Source organism: Pteropus medius, unplaced genomic scaffold, assembly GCF_902729225.1.
Source record: "Pteropus medius unplaced genomic scaffold, Ma_sr-lr_union100, whole genome shotgun sequence".
NCBI classification, from domain to species: Eukaryota; Metazoa; Chordata; class Mammalia; order Chiroptera; family Pteropodidae; genus Pteropus; species Pteropus medius.
In genome coordinates, this window is record NW_024342473.1 from 11407650 (window position 1) to 11426644 (window position 18995).

The 18995-nt window shown below is 34.4% G+C and overlaps 1 protein-coding gene across 3 annotated transcripts in view; it reads right to left on the bottom strand.

The window, feature by feature from the left end:
* IQCH (IQ motif containing H) overlaps positions 1-18995 on the bottom strand; it is a 172258-nt gene that overhangs the window by 116433 nt on the left and 36830 nt on the right. The window contains exon 5 of one of the 3 annotated variants that reach the window (XM_039865223.1): positions 4207-4327. The exons of the other annotated variants lie outside the window; for them this stretch is intronic. Within the exon in view, the coding sequence (XP_039721157.1) occupies positions 4207-4327 (121 nt within the window). The remainder of the gene's footprint in view (positions 1-4206; positions 4328-18995) is intronic. 3 annotated transcript variants of the gene reach the window in all.

Below are 18995 nucleotides of genomic sequence, written 5' to 3' on the forward strand. Positions count from 1 at the left end.
AAGCAAGAGAGACTAGTAGACAGATAATTTATGGAGATTATCTGACTCTATCTTCACCTTTGTTTTTGGTTAGTCTATTTTATAATTCTGTAGAGATTAAAGTTAGTTTATGGAAAACTGAAAGCAATGCAGATAATTCTTGTTCATACACATGCCGATAAATTCTGTCACATGGAGGAACAATTCTTTTCCCAACCCCCAAAAGCCAGTTTTGCATCCATTTGCAAATTTATTTCAGCACCTCACAGGGAACCAAGTTCAAGCATCTATTTTCTTGTCTCCCACAGCTGAAGTCAAAGTGGAAACATAACTTTGACTGTTTTTCTAATTTTAATACTACTCCCTATTAACTTTGTGTGTTTTTTCTCTTTTTGGTTCGTTTCTGGCTGGTAAGTTAGTTATTCTTTGTTGGTAGCTAAAATGATGATCCATGTAAATGGATTAATGTCTTATAGAGATCTCTACTCCCTGTGGAGGGAGAGACAATAGAGAATATAGTTTGTTAGCCTTTTGTTTGCCTATTTGTGTATTTTGAGTTCAAATCATTAGGAATTTCATGCCCATAAGGAAGGAGAATAACTCTTTGATATCTGGATCATTAAGTTTTTGCGTTTTCATGTTTATTTTTTGTCTGTGGCTGAAATTGTAAAATGGAAACTATAAGCTTTCTCTGTAGCTATATATCTATTTATCTATAACTCAGAAAGGCCTTTGTTTCTCACTGTGAGTGAACATAGAATGTTTTTCTGTCTCCAAATGGTATTAATAAATTAGATTGTAAAGTTTCTTCAAGAAACTCTATTCTGATTGACTTACAGAGAAAAATAAGTGCTTACAGAAATTGAATACTCCTAAAATTCCTGGAAAATAAGGAAATCAAACTTCTAATCCTTTAAATGTGCCCAGTCTCACCTCCCAAACTCAGAAACTCTCACTGAGTCTTATTACTTTTAACTGGCAATACTGTTATTTGCATAGTTCCAAAAGAATCTGTTCTCCTTTTACTAAGATAGAATTGGAAAAATCACTTATGCAACCAAGACCTGGAATTTCATATTTAAGAATAACGCTTATTAATCAGATATGATAAGTCACTTTTAAAGAACTAAGGTTTACTTTGTGGTGCACTACTGACAAAGCTCTCCCAGAAAAGCTGGCCATGCACACAGTTCATAGGATTTCCACCCTTATAGTGGTAAGGAAGGTTACTTCCTGGCAGGCCCAAAACCTCAGTATATTTCTCTAATACTTAGAAGAGAGGAATTTATCCAAATTTATAGGTCCTGTAGTTGAAATCTGGTTGACAGAGTTTTTTGGGCTTGATTTCCTAGCCTTCAGATAATAAATAACAGAGGATTTTAAAAATTCAATCTGACACTCCTTATGAAAACCTCCAGTAGAGCCAATTTGAAATGGCCTATATGGTCAATTAACATTCTTGCTGCCTCTAGAATCAGGCCAAATCTAATGAGACCAACTTTATTTTGTGAATAATTTTTTGAGATAGTTTTGATCATAATGGAAGAAGATTGTATGAAAAAAACTTTTTAAGTTTGGAATAAGCAAAAGAGTTTACTAGATACTTTTTCAATGGAATGCTAGAGCTACCTGCCAAGGATTATCTGAACCTAGTCGCTGACTAGGTTATTTTCTAACGATAGAGGTTCAGTTTAACTTGTAAAAAATTGATAATAATGCAAATATTATATCTACAGACATGAAAACAAATTCTGTCTAGTGTAGGGACACCCCTTTCTCTCATGGAAAGAGAGAAGTCAAAGTGGAAACATAACTTTGACTGTTTTTCTAATTTTAATACTACTCCCTATTAATTTTGTGTGTTTTTTTTCTTTTTGGTTCATTTCTGGCTGGTAAGTTAGTTATCCAGTTTTGTATCCATTTACAAGTTTATTTCAATATTCTGGATTTACAAATGTGTGTTCTCTTTGGAGTCTCCTGTAAATTAGCTGTGACATCTTACAGATGCCTTCTTTTAACTGATAAGTTAAAATCTTTGACATGTATTCATTTTACATTTGTATGAGAATCATAATTTTATATATTTTTAAAAATTATCCTTTAATACCATCATCTCATTAAATTTTCATAACACACTTACTTTCTTGTTGAGTAGATTAGGAATTGAAAGTTTATTCCTTCTGTCTTCCATTCAGCCAATATTTTCTAAGCGCCTAATATGTATCAGGAACTATGCTGGGGGTTAGGGACATAGTGGTGAACCAGAGAGGCCTCATGGAGCCTCCAGTAGTGGAGAAGACATTAAATAAATTCACAAATAAATATGTAATTACAAACTGTGATAATCTATGAATGAAAAAGACAGATGCTTGAAGAAATGACTTCTAAAAGCAGAGGTAATGGTACTGGTGAGGGCCTGATATGAAGATGTGATTGTCCTGATAAGGAAGAGAGATAAGGCCCGTGTGGCTGGAGTGCAGAGAAAGCAAAGTGAGATGGGAATGGAGGTGATAGCCAGATCAGGTTTGCCTTGTTAGTAGAGTTTAGATTTTATTCTAGATCAGAAAGCAACTTGCCGGAAGTCACAAAGAGCCTGAATTAAAAATTTGGCTTGTATACTGTAAGACTTATATTCTTAATCATTTTTTAAAAAGCTTTCTTTTTTGAATTTAGCAAGATAATTCAAGAAAAAGTGGACACGTTTGCCCTGCATTTCCCAAAATGATTCTTTCTTCTGGATATTGTTAATCTTTCACCCCATGCTGGACTTGTGTAGACCTAAGAAAAGGCTTAAATGACATTTAAGAGCATCAAGAACACGTTAAAAATCTAAACGCTGTGTCTACATTTCTTTGGTTTGAGTTTTCCTAACATATGAATTACCTTGAACAATACCAGACATATGGCAAATATTCAATGAATATATGTTGATTAATTGGCTGATTAATTACAAATATTATGATAAGCCATATATTCTCTGGTAGATAATTGAGGGATGAAAATGTGATTTTTTTTTCTGGACCAAGCTGCCATGTTTCTAGATTTATCTTTGTTTTGCAGCAATTTTTTGTTGTCTATTGCTGAAGCAAGCATTGATTGATTCATTCATTCACTATTTCATTCATACTAATTGATCTAGGAAGAACGTAAGGTGGTACTAAAGCAAGAAACAGAAACTGCTGATGTTATTCAGTATTCCCAGAGAGTAAATATTATGTAAACTAACTAAAAGCATACGTGACAAAGATTTCTGAACAATGATGGTTCATAACTAGGAAAGTAATAGTCACAGTTGTAGAAAGCTTAACAAGCTAAGAGACTTATAATGATGCTGGGTTCTCTCAAGTTTTGCTATCCCTCCAGTACCAAGTCATCGGACAGAGGACACAGGAGCTATAAGATGAAGGACTTTAAATCTCCAGGTGCCAATAGAACCCTTGGGAACCAACTCTAAGTCCAAAATACCTCTAGACAACAGGTAGAAAGTGAGATAGAAATAATTAAACACCAGCTCACTTGGTTATATTTGAGGTATGAAAGGAGATCCACTTAGGCATTCTTTAACACTTCAGCTAGTTAAATTAAGTAGCAGGGATAAGTAAAGAGGTTACACTTATGATACTCCTTAGTTATTCATTCACTTATTCTTTTATTTGCTTATTTGTTCAACCAACATTTAGTATCTACAAAATGCCATATATAGTTCTTGGCACTGGGGATACTAAAATAAAGATAATATAATCTTTTGTTTAAAAACTGGATATCTACTGGCTTCACAAAGACTGGAATTCACACTAAGATATGCATAGTTTAAATGGTAACTATATCAATTTTGGCTTCATATTTCTGCATAATGATATATTGAAATAAAAAAAAAATTAATGCTACCAGGGATAGCATAGGAAACTATCTGCTCAGAAGCTTAAACCTTTCTAATAATATCACTTAAACACAATACTTTTAATATATAATAACACCAACATCTAAATCAATATTAAATCTGTAGAATGATAGGTTTTAGAAGTGGAAGGGACTCTTAGCGATCATCTAGTCCAACCTTCTTATTTACAGAGAAGGAAATTCAGGCCAGAGAGAGCACTTGACTCATCTGAGGTCACCCAGGAGAATTAGTGGCTGAACCAGAATTCAAACTCAGGCCCCCAATCCCACCTCAATGCTCTTACCTTTACATTCTTAGACACATAAAATGGTTATTGAATCACTAACCTTTACTAGCATCCGATTGTAAGACTGGTATGGGGGTAAAATAGGGATTTGTGCGATGAGAAGCAGGCAGAACTGTGAGGTTGGTTATGGTGGACCCTTTAATTAACTTCTGATACTTCACCTAGAGGATTGAAAATTTGTTTTCAGAAGACATTTTTGCTTTCAAAATGAACAGTTTTCTTCTTGTAAACAATAAATAAGGTTATGAATAGTTTCATTAAGTTTTAATAAAGTAGCAATATCAGCTCTAATTTTATTGCTCATGAGTACCCTGTGCTATTGTCTACTGTCAGGAGTTCGTGTAATTTAAAATAGTTAATTAAATCCAATTAACATGTTGTGATTTCCTCTATGCAAAGTCAGTATAGTAGTTAATAAAGGAACATTAAGATTTTGTTCAATTTTAATGACTACAATATAAAAGTGCTAAATCCTGGCATAAGAGGTTTTGAATACAGCAAAGTTTTGTACGGGAAAATTTCCTAGGAAATACATATTAGAGTTTTGAGGATTAAAAAAGAAAAACTTGGGAGAATTTAAAGATAAAAGTATTGATCAACATTAACAGGTTAAAGATGAATTCTGAGTAGACTCTTGCAGATTTCAGAAATAGTTAAAGACATGATGTCTAGATCAGTTACAATAGATAATTACTTTTCCTAAAGTCATAAAATACTTTTATTATGGTTATGAAATATGAATTGTTGCTTATTAAATGCTTTCTAGATTTTAAAGATTACATGTATTTCATATAAATCACATTTAATTATATAGCCCAAGTACAATATTTTTTACCTTTATTATTGGAGGTTATGAATTACCTGGGCCCTCTCAGCAGGGAAGATGCAATTGTTTGTTTGGTATTTCTAGACTGATTTAAATTTTCAAGTCATTTTCCAAACATTAATTAATTTGCATAGCTTCCAAGGGAACTAGGTAATGGTTTGCTGTTTAACTAATAAAGAACCAAAACAGAAAGGTCAGATGTGTTTCAGGTCATACAGTAGACTAGATATACACAGACACATACACTTAAAAGTATACTAATATACAATTGTTATTCAGTTTTAAAATTATTCTGTTTGAAGATTAATCTTATTTCACATTGGTGAAATTTGCCACTGGAATTGGCTGTACTGTGTCTTATTGCTCATTGAAGTCATGATGATCTTAAAGAAGTAGAAAAGGAAAGTTCCATCAAGTTGGGGGAAGAAAATCACTTTACAAAATAAATATCTATTGGCTGAGAAATGTCTGTGTGAACAAAGCTGTTCAGTCTCTGCTGCCAGGATGTAATACTTAAGGAAAATTATGAGAAGCTACTGTCCCATGGACACTGAACCCTTTGGTGACGTTTGGTGAGGACAGTTTAAAATGACTATAAATAAGATTTTTAACAGGAAAGAGAAGACTGTAAGTACAATCTGCTTCCTTCCAGGTGAGTTGGAAGAGGAAAGAGGGTGCTAGGGGCCCTGTCTTGCTGAGAGTAGGCTCATAAGCATGTGATGCTATCATGGAACTTGGGTCTTGCTGATCTACCTTGGTCTCTTCATCTTCAGCTCTCCTCTCCCCACCTCACCTTCAGACAAGAGTAGCTTCTAAGATCTCCTCCTAATCAGAGAGGCTGAGCTAATCACCCAATCAATGTACTGTACTCTAGATGCAGCACATATATAGCAGAGGATATTCAGTATCAAAAGTGGCAGGGTCTCCACTTATCTGATTGATATCAGGGTCAGAGAGGCAAAGGTAAATTGGAGGAAGAAAGATTCAACTTAAGTAAAATTGTCAAGCACTGTAAAGATGTAAAATATAGGTTTTGGCAGTGTCAGGACATACAGTATAATTTATCTGGATTTTCTGAAAGCCTTTGACAAAGTACACCTGACAAGCTGCTCTTGAAAGCTAAAAGTAGCAGCATCCAATATAAAACACCATGTAAAATATGACACAAAGGACAGGGCAGAAGGCAGATGATATTCGGATTCTGTCAGGCAGTCAGCACATTCATAATGCTCGTTTTTAAATTTTTTATATTGCATCGGTCTCAACAACGTAAAAAACAGACCCAAAGGCTATGTCAAAAAAGGTAGTGAGGGTGTGTGTGTGTGTGTGTGTGTAGGGGTGTGGAGGGTTGTACTTGGGAGGTGACATCCTGGTGACAGTGTCGCTGGATGTGAAACCTGAGCCCGCTCTCCTGTCCCATTCCCATGTCAAGGATAACCACTTCTGCACACGCTTGGCTGGAGGGAGAAGGAATGAAACAACCTTCGGCATTTACTGAGCACTTACTATATCACACTAACTTTAATACAATAAGCATTAAATTTCATGAGCGATGGAAAAGCTAAGGGCTATGAGAGTGCAGAAGAGGGATTAATTAACTCTGCCTCTTGGTATGGCAGAAGGCTTTGCAATAACTCTCAACCCTGGCTGCATGTTAGAATCACTCAGGGAGCTTTTTAAAAATACTGCTGCCTGGGCCCCAACCCCAGGCCATTAAATCCAAATAGCTGGGCTGCAGCCTGGGCCTTGGTATTTTTATAAAGCTCCCCAGGTGCTTCTGATGTGCAGCCAAGGTTGAGATGTACTGCAGTAAGTGATATTTAAATTGCGCCTTAAAAGAAGCATTGAATTATGTCACGTGGAGAAGAGGATGCAATTATAAGTAGAAATGGTGGCGACAAAGCAAAATAGCATATAAACGTGTGAAGATTTCATGGAAGGTGAAGAGCTCTATGTGGCTAGAGTATAGTGCATGTATCAGGAAGGTGGGGTGGGGGATAAGACTGGAGAGGTAGGTTGAGATTAATGAAATTTAAAGACACCAGCTTTATATATGTGTCGATTATCTAAAAGAAGTCGAATATCATCTGCTTCTGGCTACTCCTTTATGTCATGCTATATTTTACACTGGAACCATGTTTTGGAGCTTGTATAATATAGAATATCATATTATAAAAGAAATCATATTTTAAATAGAACAATGTTCCTTATATCTAGTACTTTATTACTAGATTTATTTCCAAAGCTATAATTCAGAACTCTATCACTTTATGCCTAGATCTATAATAGCTTAAAATTTTTTTCAATATTTAAAAAATATAGAAAAGCTTAAAGAAGAAAACAGCAATTACATTCCTGTCAACCAGAATTAATCATTGGTAATATCTTGGTGTATTTGTTTCCAGTGTTTTCAAATAGGAAAAACATTTTTCTTTATTGTTCTGGTAAAAATGATATATGTTCATTATAAAGATTCCAAATAATGCAGAAAAAGACAAAGATAAAAGTTTAAGAAGCCATGCCAAATATCATTAGGTGACCTATTATCCCTGACATCTCTGGAATGATTGATAGATAGCTTTACAAAAATAGGGTTTATATTACATTATTAAACTTAATTTGACATGAATTTAATAGGAGGGGAAAGGGCGGAATGAAACCCAACATTATTATTAAACCTCAAATAAATATTTCTTCCTGTGGGCTGAAAAAAAAAAAAAAGATTCCTCAGCAAGGGTTGTCCAGTTTTTTCTTTAGGGGCCAGATAGTAAATATTTTAGGCTGTTCAGGTCCATTGTGATAGCTGGAAAGTAGCATAAAAAATATGTAAACAAATGAGTGAAGTTATGTTCTAAGTGAAACTTTACTTAAAAAAAACAGGTAGCCTTCAGGCAGTAGTTTGTGGACCCCTCGTCCTTAGTTATATAAAGGTGATTATGAACAACATTTAGATTTTTTTTTACCACGTTTTATCATAGATAACATATTCCAGCTTCAAAAGATGAGAACATTAGAACTCTCTTGCTACCCTCATCTTCTCTCCCTCACCTCCTAATTCTTGATATTATTGATTTTACATTGTCCTGACTTATAATAGTCACGTTCAGTTTTGAAACCATAATTGCTATGATTTTTTTAGTATTAGTTCTACATGTAAATGAATCCAATGGATACCAACAGTCCTTTTGTCCTGGCTTCTCTATGACTGAGTTCTTTATTTTGATTGATTTCTTAATTGCCTGGCTTTGGTTATCAAGCAGTTTTTTACACGTGTTAATGGGTATTTTACTTCTCTAAGCCTTCTACTTGAATTACATCTAAGGTCATTCTTTTCTCAAAACTTTGCAGGCAGTATACCACTGTCTTGTACAGTGAATATTGTGAAATTGATGCAAGACTGATTTTTTACTCTTTGTAGGTGATTTTTCTTTCTGCCTGGAGGTCTGAGGTATTCTTTATCTTTGAAGTTCAATTTAGGAAGCACCTGTATGTTGAATATTCTAAATCAAATTTTCCTGGATTTCAGTATTGGTTTTTTTGTTTTTGTTTTTGTTTTTTTTTCACCTACAGATTTAGTTCTTCGCTTCTGGAAAATTTTTCTTACATTATATCGTTTGATACATATTCTCTTTGATTTGCTGGGTTCTTTGTTTTAGAGACACCAGGTGCCATTAAATGTTGACTCCTCTTTATCTTTTATATTGTGATACCTTACTATTCATTCTCTCCTGGTTCCTTTTAGAACAGATCACCCTGAGTTTTAACTGAGCACATGACTATCCAGTTACAGACTACATGTCCCCTGCAGCAAAATGTGGACATGTGACCAAATTTAGTCCAATAAAATGTGAGCAAAAGTGATAAATGTAACCTCTGGGCCATCTCTTTAGATTGCTTGCCCTATCTTTATCCTTCCTATGGGCTGAAACATGGGTGTGGAGAGGAGCTAGCATCAATCATTAAAATGAAACAGTAACCACAGGAATGAGGAGATGATGGAGCACCAAGATAAAAGAAACCATGTCCTGGATAACTTCATGGAGCAGAGCTATCCTGCCAGCCTTGGACTTCTTACCTGTGGACTGTTTTGTGTGTGAGAATTAAACTAATTTATTTCAGGTATTATATTTTTGGATTTCTTTGTCATAGCAGTTTAGCCCGTACCAAACTAATATGCGTGTCTATTAGCTGCTAATTAATTTCCTTTATCTTTTTCCTCTGCATTTACTGAGCTTAGAGTCTTTTCTCCACGTCAATATTTTAATATTCAGCTGTGTTTGTTCAGTTCTTTCTATTAAAGTTTATTTATCAGTTCCACAAAATATTTTGTTATTCCATTTATTTCCTTCCGTTTATTCTGTTTATTTCTGCAAGCTCCATTTTTTTCTCATTCTGCTATTTTATCATCTCATGGTTGAGCTCTAGTCTTACTTAATTTATGCTCCTATCAAGTTGTGCTATAATGTGAAGAAATTGTGAGAAAATTCCTTTTGTTCCTTAAGTTATGTCTTTTTCTAGGCTAGGCTTTGTCTTTTGCAGCCCATGATCCTCCTACCCTCTTCCTCCCCCTCTTTTTTGTTAGCTGTGAAATACTGACATTTATATAATAAATCAGTATAGTGAACCTATCGTTTCTTTTCCCCTTGTACATACTTAGGCAGTTCTGCCCAGACATTCTACTTGCCCTAATGTAGTATCTCCTCCCCCATTGTCTGGCACAGTGCGTTTTTTTCTCCCAGCAATACGCGAGAACTAGGTAATCTGGGTTTTCCCTACCTTTTGGTTACTTCAGGGTTTGGGTAGAGGAAGCCTCTGTTTTAGAATGTATGCAGTCTTTGTTAAAATATGTAGGCTCTCCTGCCTCTCCTGAGATTTTGATGAACATCTATATGAGAGTTTGTTCTACCTAGCTGAGGATGAAACCATCCCTCCCTACCCTGACCCCCAGGGTCTTTGGAACATATTGTGGAATTCTGAAGACTTCGCTTCTCTCAAGAAGAATCAGATACATTATTTACTTTCCAATTTCCCCTGTTTCTTCCAAGTCCCCTTGTCAGAAGAGAAAAAAAGGTAAGTATGGCTGCCTGATTGTCTTCTTTCCAGATTCTGTAGTGATTCTGAGAATCTCGATATTTTGATAATTTACGGATAGAATTTCTGAGAGGTAAGGAAGGATTAGGATTGGAGCTATGCTGCACCCTCTACTCTACTCCAGAATCTTCTGCTTGGTAAACTTTAAAAATTGTGCACAACCTGCATGACCATATTCAGCAACCCTGCCCCAACCCTCCTCCCCTTATTATGAATGGGGAAACTAAAGATCAGGAAGGGAAAATAGCTAGGGCACACATTTAATCTGCCTTTTAGTTGAGAGGCAGAACATAAAATGCATTCCACTGCTTCATGGAGAGCATGGTAACAGAATTCAGTCTCTATAACACATAATTTATAATGTCCATAACAATAAAAAGTTTCCGTATATACAAAGAAAGAGGAAAATGTCCACACAAGAGAAATAGTCCTTAATAGAAACAGATCCTGGAGGTGATGAACAATATTATAGACTTTGGTGATGGTTTCACAGGTGCATACTTATCTCCAAACTCATCAAGTTTTACACATTAAATATGCACAGCTTTTTGTATGACACTTATATTTTTTAAGTAGTTTAAAAAAAATAAAGAAACAGACATTTAGATGACCCCAAGAATAGAATTAGCACATAAAATCTTTAAAGTTGTTATACATATTTTAAAGAACTTAAAGGAAAATATAATCATAATGAATTAACAGATGGAAAATCTTGGCAGAAAAATGAAGACTTTTAAAAAAGAGAACCAAATGGAAATTCTAGAACTGAAAAGTAAAATATCTGAAATGAAAAGTTCATTGGATAGTGCTGACAGCAGATTGGAGTGAGCAGAAGAAAGGGTAGTGAATTTTAAGAGAGATCAATAGATAGTATCTAATCTGAAGAACAGAAAGAAAAATATTTTTAAAAGAATAGATCCTCAGTGACCTATGGGGCAATATCATATTGTATAATTTGTATGTAACTGAAGTCCCAGAAAGAGAAGAGAGAGAAATGTGGAGGAAAATGTTTAAAGAAATAATGGCCTCAGGATTCCTCAATTTTCTGGAAAACATAAACTTACAGGTCAGTCCTAGAAGCTCAGTGAATCCCAAGCAGTACAAACACAAACAAAACCACACATGGATACGTCACAATCAAACCCTTGGAGGCCAAAGACTAAGAGGAAAACTTTTTTTTAAAAAAAAAAGACATTCTATACAGGGAATCAATGATCCAAATGATGGCTGACTTCTCAACAGAAACAATGGAACTTTAAAGCATTGAACAACAACAACAGCAACAAACCCTGGCAACCCCAAATTTTACATAAAGGTAATATAAAGACTTCTTTTTTTGACAAAAGAAGACAATGTGTCACCAGCAGGCGTGTGTTACAAGAAATGCTTAAAGGAAATTCTTTAGGCTGACAGAAAATGACACAAGGTAGAAATCCAGATTTCTACGGTAGATATAAAAGCCCATATTTTTCTTAATTTCTTTCAAAGACAATTGACTGTATGTGAACTGGTGCAATATTAACTCTAAGAAAACTCTAATAAGTTAAGGATGCATATTGTAAACCCTAGATTAGCTACTAAAAATACTACAAAGAGGTATAATTTAAAATCGATAAAACAGAATATTAAAGAAAATTAAACCACATGACCCTAGGTCAGGCAGGAAAAACAAAGGAACAAAAAAGAGACTGGAAAAATAGAAAACAAGTGGAAAATGGTTCTAAATCTAATGGTGTCAATAGTTACTAAATGGAAATGGACTAAATACTAAAAAGCAGAGATTATCAGACTGGATTTTAAAACAAAATAAAATATGTTATCTGTAAGAGATAAATTTTAATTTTAAAAACACAAGTTGAAGTAACAGAAAAGATTGATATGCCATGTAAATAGTAAGCAAAAGAAAGAAGACGTAGCTATATTAATGTCAGAAAAGGAAGACTTTAAGACAAGGAGTATTATCCAAGAGAGAGAAGGATAAAAGGGTCAGTTAGTCAAGAAAACATAAAAATCATAAACATACATGCCTCTGATAACATTAACACAAATTAAATAAAACAAAAATGATTAGAACTAAAGGAAGAAATAGATAAATCTTCAATCAGAGTTTAAGATTTTAAAATCCACCCCTCAATAATTTGTTGAACAAATAAATTTTAAAAATCAGTGAGGATATAGAAGATCTGAACATCATTATTAATATTTGGTCAGTAGGACATACATTCTTTTCAAATGCATATGGAGCATTCACCAAAATATATTCTGGACCATAAAATAAGTCTCGACTAACTTCAAAAGATTTAAATCTTACAGAATATATTCTCTGATTCTAATGGAATTAAATTAGAATTCAATAAGAATGAGAAAAGTAGAACTATCTCCAAATATTTTGGAATTAAACAACATACTTCCTAAATAACTTTACTAGTCAAAGAAAAAAATTAGAATTTTGAAGTGAATGATAATGAAAATGCAACATATCAAAATTTGTGTAATGCAGCTAAAACACTGATTAGAGGGAAATTTACCAGTCTAAATGCTTATATTAGAAAAGAAAAAAGATCTAAAATGACCTAAGATTCTATCTTAAAACAATTTTAAAGAGTAAAATAAACTCAAAATAAAAAGTAAAAGGAAGAGAATAAAAAAGCAGAGAAATCAATGACATATAAAATAAATAATAGAGAAAATGAACAAAGCCAAAAATGACTCTTAGAAAAGATTAATAAAATTGATAAACTTCAGCAAGAGTGATCAAGAACAAGAGAAAGCATAAATAACCAATACGAGAAATAAAGGAGGTTTGGGAGAGAGAAGGGGAAAGCAGGGAAAGGGAAGAGAAAAGAGAAAGGAAAGGAGGAGGAAGAAAGAAGAAGGAAGAGAAAAAGTACATACAGGGTCACAGTTTTCAGAATGGGAATAGGTCTTGGGGTAATAAAAAGGATAGTTAGTAGCAGACGTGACCACGGATTGTGAACAGACTCAAAGAATGTGGTGAGTAGAGATGACTATGGAGGAGACTCGAGAAATTATTTTGAACCCATAGAAGTCTGAGGTGTGAGCATCTGTACAGCATATTACATTTTTTAAAAGTGGAGTTTGTTATGATGTGCCAAAGCCCCCAAGAAAATATTAAATTCCAGTAAAATGTGACTAAAGAAGGAAAAAATGTAATATCTTCTAAAAATTTTTTCCATGAAAGGTAGTTAAATAAAATCCGGCACTTAAGCAACATTCCCCAAAATGTGTTCTTAATATGGTTCTATGAGCTACTCTGCAAAAAAGGCTGCTGGGGAAGTTTGGGAAACATTGCTCACTGCATTGGCCACCTTCCTCCTAACGATTTATCATATATATCAATGCGTTAATGATTCCAGGTGGCCTAATGGTATAAAAATTAGTCTGACTCTCTTTAACCACATGTTTCCCAATTTTATGGGCCCACAAAACTTTCCTTTCATGGAATATCTATTAACATTCTAAGGGACCAATATTCTTTGGAATATATTTTGGGAAAAACTGATCGAAGGATTACTACATAGCCAACAACTATTATTGCTATTATTTGTTAACATTAGACCAGTCTGCAAAGTTAAGAGAGGTGATAACTTGATTTCAGATAAAATTTTTCTTCAAAGGAGCTTGAAACACACTTGACTCAGGATTTTTTGATGGATTCAGACTGAGAAATAGAAATCTACTTCTTGTTGCTCTTTTTCTCTATATGTTTAATAGCATTTATTTGTAGCATTCCAATATAAATTCTAAAAATTCTGAAAAAGGAATCACTAGAGAATAATAAAGTACTGGCATTTCATCTATATATTACATCTCATAAAAGAAAAAAAAAGGACCAAAGTGCTTACACTTGTGATTTTTGCATACTGGCAAATATTATACCACACCACCACTCAAACATTGTCACAAGATACAGAAAAGAAAGCAACTGGTGTACCTCTGCCTTCTATATAATTTTTCTTTTGTAAACTTAGGGCTATAAATTAAAAATTGATGCTCAGAAACTACTATCTCAACTTTCACTAGGGACCACATGAAAGGAAATAAGTTTAAATGGTAGTTTTTCAGTTAAGATCTAAAAAAGACTTTGTGAATGGGTTTATCACTTATTATAATTATTTTCGATATTGCTATTTATCCTCTTATTAAAGAACAGTGTGCCAGTCTCTAGGCATTTTTGTTTAAATACTGGCTAGCGTCATAAGTGAAATGAAGTTTGGTCCTCATTTACCTCATACCAGCAGTTGGGTTGGCATGCAGCTGCAGAACTGCTGGGGCTCTTTTTATTTAATTTGGCATCCCTTCCTGAGCAGTACTGAGACTTTTACTTCAATGACTCCACTGGGCTTTGCTATAATTTCTACGCTGTATCAGTACAGTCTGCAGAAGAGACACTTAAACGAACCTGAAAGAAGGCTAGGAGCGCTTCTAGTTCAGGTATTGTTGCTTAAATCAGTGAAGACATTAACCCCCAAATACAAATTAAGTCCATATAAAAAATACAACATTATTAATTTAGTAAAGAAACCGATTTGTAAGAAACATTAGCTCATCTTAACACTGTGTGGGTATGTGCATGCATGCGTAAGCATTTGTCCTTTTTGCACAATTTCTCTTGGAATAATTTTCCTAGACTCTGAATCAGATTGCCATAAGAAAATATAGGTTCAAATTCTCAGTGAGCCACATATTAATTATATGACTTGGTCATACATCTTAACCTCTACACTCTTGAGTTTCTTGTCTGTAAAATGGGAATAATAATATTTCTGAGATGCTCTGAGTATTAAAAGTGATAACACATAAACATCACTAGGACACTGTAATAGATACGCATCACTGTAAAAAGTATATAACAAATGCTTCACTAAATGCATCAATGGAAAATGAAAAATATTAATACCATTTGTGAATTTATTTCCACAATCAAAATAGAAAACAGTTTGGCCTGGTCTGCTTTTCTGTTTTACATATCATATGCTGGTGATCATAGATGGGAAAGGATGGGAAAAGGAAATTGATTTGGATCCGATTCAGAAATATGGGTTGTCAGAACTGGAAGAGTTCTTAGAGATGATTTGATCCAATGCCCTAAATTTACAAATAAACAAACTAAAACCCAAGAAGTATAAGCGATTTTCCCCAAAATCACATGAAAGTTAGGGACAGATCCAGGCTAGGAGACCAACATAAACATAGACTTTTCATATAATGAGGAGTGTTACTGTTGTATGAGGTGACAGCATTTAGAAAATCTTCCTTCGACTAACTTGAAAAATAGTTCTCTTTTCATAGTTTGCTTATTTCTTTTCTTTTTAATATCTTACTTTAATTTAACCCATCTGAAGTTTTCTTTGGTATAGGATATAAGGTTATGATTTAACTTAATGCTTTCCCCCAAAATCATTAGCCAAATGACTTAGCGCCATTTATCTAACAAGTCCTTCCTGTCCTACTGATTTATAATGTCACCTTTATGACATTCTAAGTTCTTTTATTCTAAGGTCAATATCTGCGCTCACTTTTTTATTCCATTGATCTGTTTATGTCTTTACCCAGAGGATGCTGTTATAATTATAATTATATCATGTGCTTTCATAACTAGTATGAAAAGTTCACCTTCATTCATTCATCTTCAGGAAAAAAAAATGAAGCCTTTGCCCATTTATTCCTCAAGATGATGAACTCTAGAGTTGAAAAGAGTTAATATTCCACACAAACCAAATAAAACTCTAAGAATTTTTATTGAGATTACATTTAGATATAAAGATTAACTAGGAAAGGACTGGTATTCTTATTATAATACTTTTTCCTTTTTAGGCATATATCTTTTTATTTATTCAACTGTTCTTTGATGTCACTCAGTAAATTCAAGGCATAGCATATAAAAGCTTTAAAAGCGTGCAATGATGATCTAAGGAAGGGAAAATTAATTCTACCGAAAGATCTGGAAAGACATTTTTATGGGCAAAAAGAAGAGTTCTCTACAAATGTAGTCAAATGAGATACAAGATATTTCATTACTTAAATTAACTTGACAAAGCCTAACTCAATTACACAGGTCCTTAAAAGGTTGTGATTCAAAGTCATTAACCACATGCACACTAATCAACAATAAACTTAATTGGATTCTGACCAGATTGGACACTATGCTTGATATTACAGATATGGTTCCTGCCCTTAAAAAGGTTTACAATCTAGTTGGGGGAAGTTTCCATTTTAAAAATATCAGCTTTTAGAGTGTAGATCTAAATGCTCTCACCACACACACACACACACACACACACACACACACACACACCAACAAAAGGTAATTATGTGAGGTGATACAGATGTTAACTAACCTCATTGTGCTAATCATTTCACAATATACATGTGTATCTAATCATCACGTACACGTTAAATTTACACAACATTATATGTTAATTATATCTCAATAAAGCTGGTGTGTGGGGGGAAGGAAGTACCAGCTCCTCTTGTTCTAATCCTTGAGTTAACGTAGCCTCTTACCAAATATTTTGACTTTTTACTTGTATTCCCAGACCAAGGCAGAGTAATTTCTCCCCAGATTCCTTGGTCATTGAGGAAGCAATTTTTGGCTGGGTCCCAGATCTATCCCTCAGATACAGGTCATGCGGGTCAAATCACCATCCCCCAAAACTCCCTGGAGGTAATATAGAATAAGGATTAAGAATGCCAATTTAGAAGTCAGACAAGCTAAATTTGAATTATGACCTTTTGACCTTTAGCTGTATAACTTTGGGCAAGTTATTTAACCACTTTTGCCTCAGTTTCTCCAATATAAAATGAAAGTAGTCAGAGTACTTCACTCGTGGGGTTACTGTGAGGATTACATGAGATAATCTGTGATATTGTACTTAACTCCATGCCCAACACTGAAAAACACTCACATGCAGTCCCTGAGCAGGTAATGCATTGCAGTTTAAAATGCAATGTGGAGTAGAGGCACAGCTAGGTGTCCTGCAGGTGTTCAAAATTAGAAAACGGAGGTTGTTCAGGAATTATCTTCTAGTAAAGTCTAGGTCCTACACTTGAAACTATGGTTAAATGAAATAATAAACTCAAGATTGTGGGAAGATGGTGACAGGTACTTCTCCCAGGATTTTGATGTTTTAGATTAAATAATAATTCCATAATAAGAGGGTTACATTTTGAAAATCTTTTGCTCAGAGTCAATCTTCTTTCCCTCTAAATTATCATTATGTAAAATAATCCAATAATAGTTATCTATTACGTCTTTAAATGGGTAGAAAAGAGTATGTCAGGGTAATATTTTCTTGGTGGTCAGCTAGCTACCTCTCTTGGGTAAGTGCCTGTTTTCGATTTACAACTTCTCCTGACAACCTTCTACAAGATTGTCCCCTTTTAAGTTAGAAATAGAAAAGGGTACTTTGAAACTCATTGAAGAGTAGAGTTTTCTTAGGAACATCTTAAACCAGGTGGTTAGATCCTCAGGCAAGTTTATGTGAGATATTGGTACAGCAGGTTCTCGAATAATGTTTTGTTCAACACTGTTTTTTTGTAATGTTGATGAGATGCTGTAGGAACTTAACTCTTGTTTATATCAATTAGACTGTGGTACACTTGGTTTTGTTATACGTTCTTTCACTTAAAGTCACAGAAGTTAAGTGAGGACTTATTGTAAAATTGAACCTAACCTTCAGTCATATCTAGGCCTCTCCCCAGCCAGGCATGGGAAAAGAAGTATTCTTTCATTCTAAGTGGCTCCAGTGGCTTGAAAAACATGGGGAAATAAGGGAAGCAGAGTATCTCGCCAAGAAATCCCCAAGAATACTTTTCATTATGGACTGGTTCCTTCTCATATCTTATCTCTTTCTCCTCCTGATGTATCCTGTTTCTTCCAGCCGGGGTTTCTCTCCTCCTCTGGGTAGCATAATTACTTAGGTAAGTATAGAGTAGTGACAAGGAGCTATGTTCCCCCACCCCTGTCCCCATCTCTGAGTGTTAAACAAGAAAAATAAGTACATGATCAATGCGGTCAGCAACATGTTCAAGTTGATTTAAAAGACCAGGGCCCCAAATGTAGTCTAATGAGTGTTATCAAAGAAACAAGGTGTAAGCTGAAGGTGAATGGTCTTTGGTAGTAGACAAAATGAGATTGATCCCCTCCAAATAAATATCTTCTGGTTTTATACTACACATTCTGATTCAGAGACTATGCTTTTAAAGAAAGTATCGGATGAGTCACTCTCATCTACGGGAACTTACTTCTATTCTACCAAAGAGGTTTTAAAAGGCTAAGAATGTATACTTGAATTCAAGTACAGTTTAAGGTACAATGGGTTAGAATATTGGAAAACACAGCAATAGTATTTATTCATTTCAAGTACCTCTCAGTAGATAATTAACCTGGGCCATGATAAAAACAGTTCTATTAGGCCCATTTCTCTTGTGGCTAATGCTATTGTGCTATTTTCTAAAATATTTTTCCTTTGCTTCATTTTAAATGAAACATTTACTATAATATTGCAAGCATTACCACTTTTGTAGCTGTTCCATTTTCCTCTTTACGATAGAAAAGCAACAGAAGTTAGATGAAAGCATGAAGTTATATATTTTCAGTCATGAAGATGTAATTCTTATGAAAATCTGGAGTGGTAGTCTAGATACATCCACTTTGGGGGAGGTTTTCTGCACCATCCACTAAGAGGAGTGGCTCTTTCATCCATAAGGAATACAGAGTTTTTAAGCTACTTCTCTTTTCTGACACATACTTTACCCCACACTGGATATTTCTGTGAATGAAAATAAGATCAATCAGAGAATTTTACCTTTTAGGAGGTCATGGACCCCTTCGGCATCTGGTAAGGCCTATGGACCTTTTCTCAGAATAATGTTTTTATAAATGTATA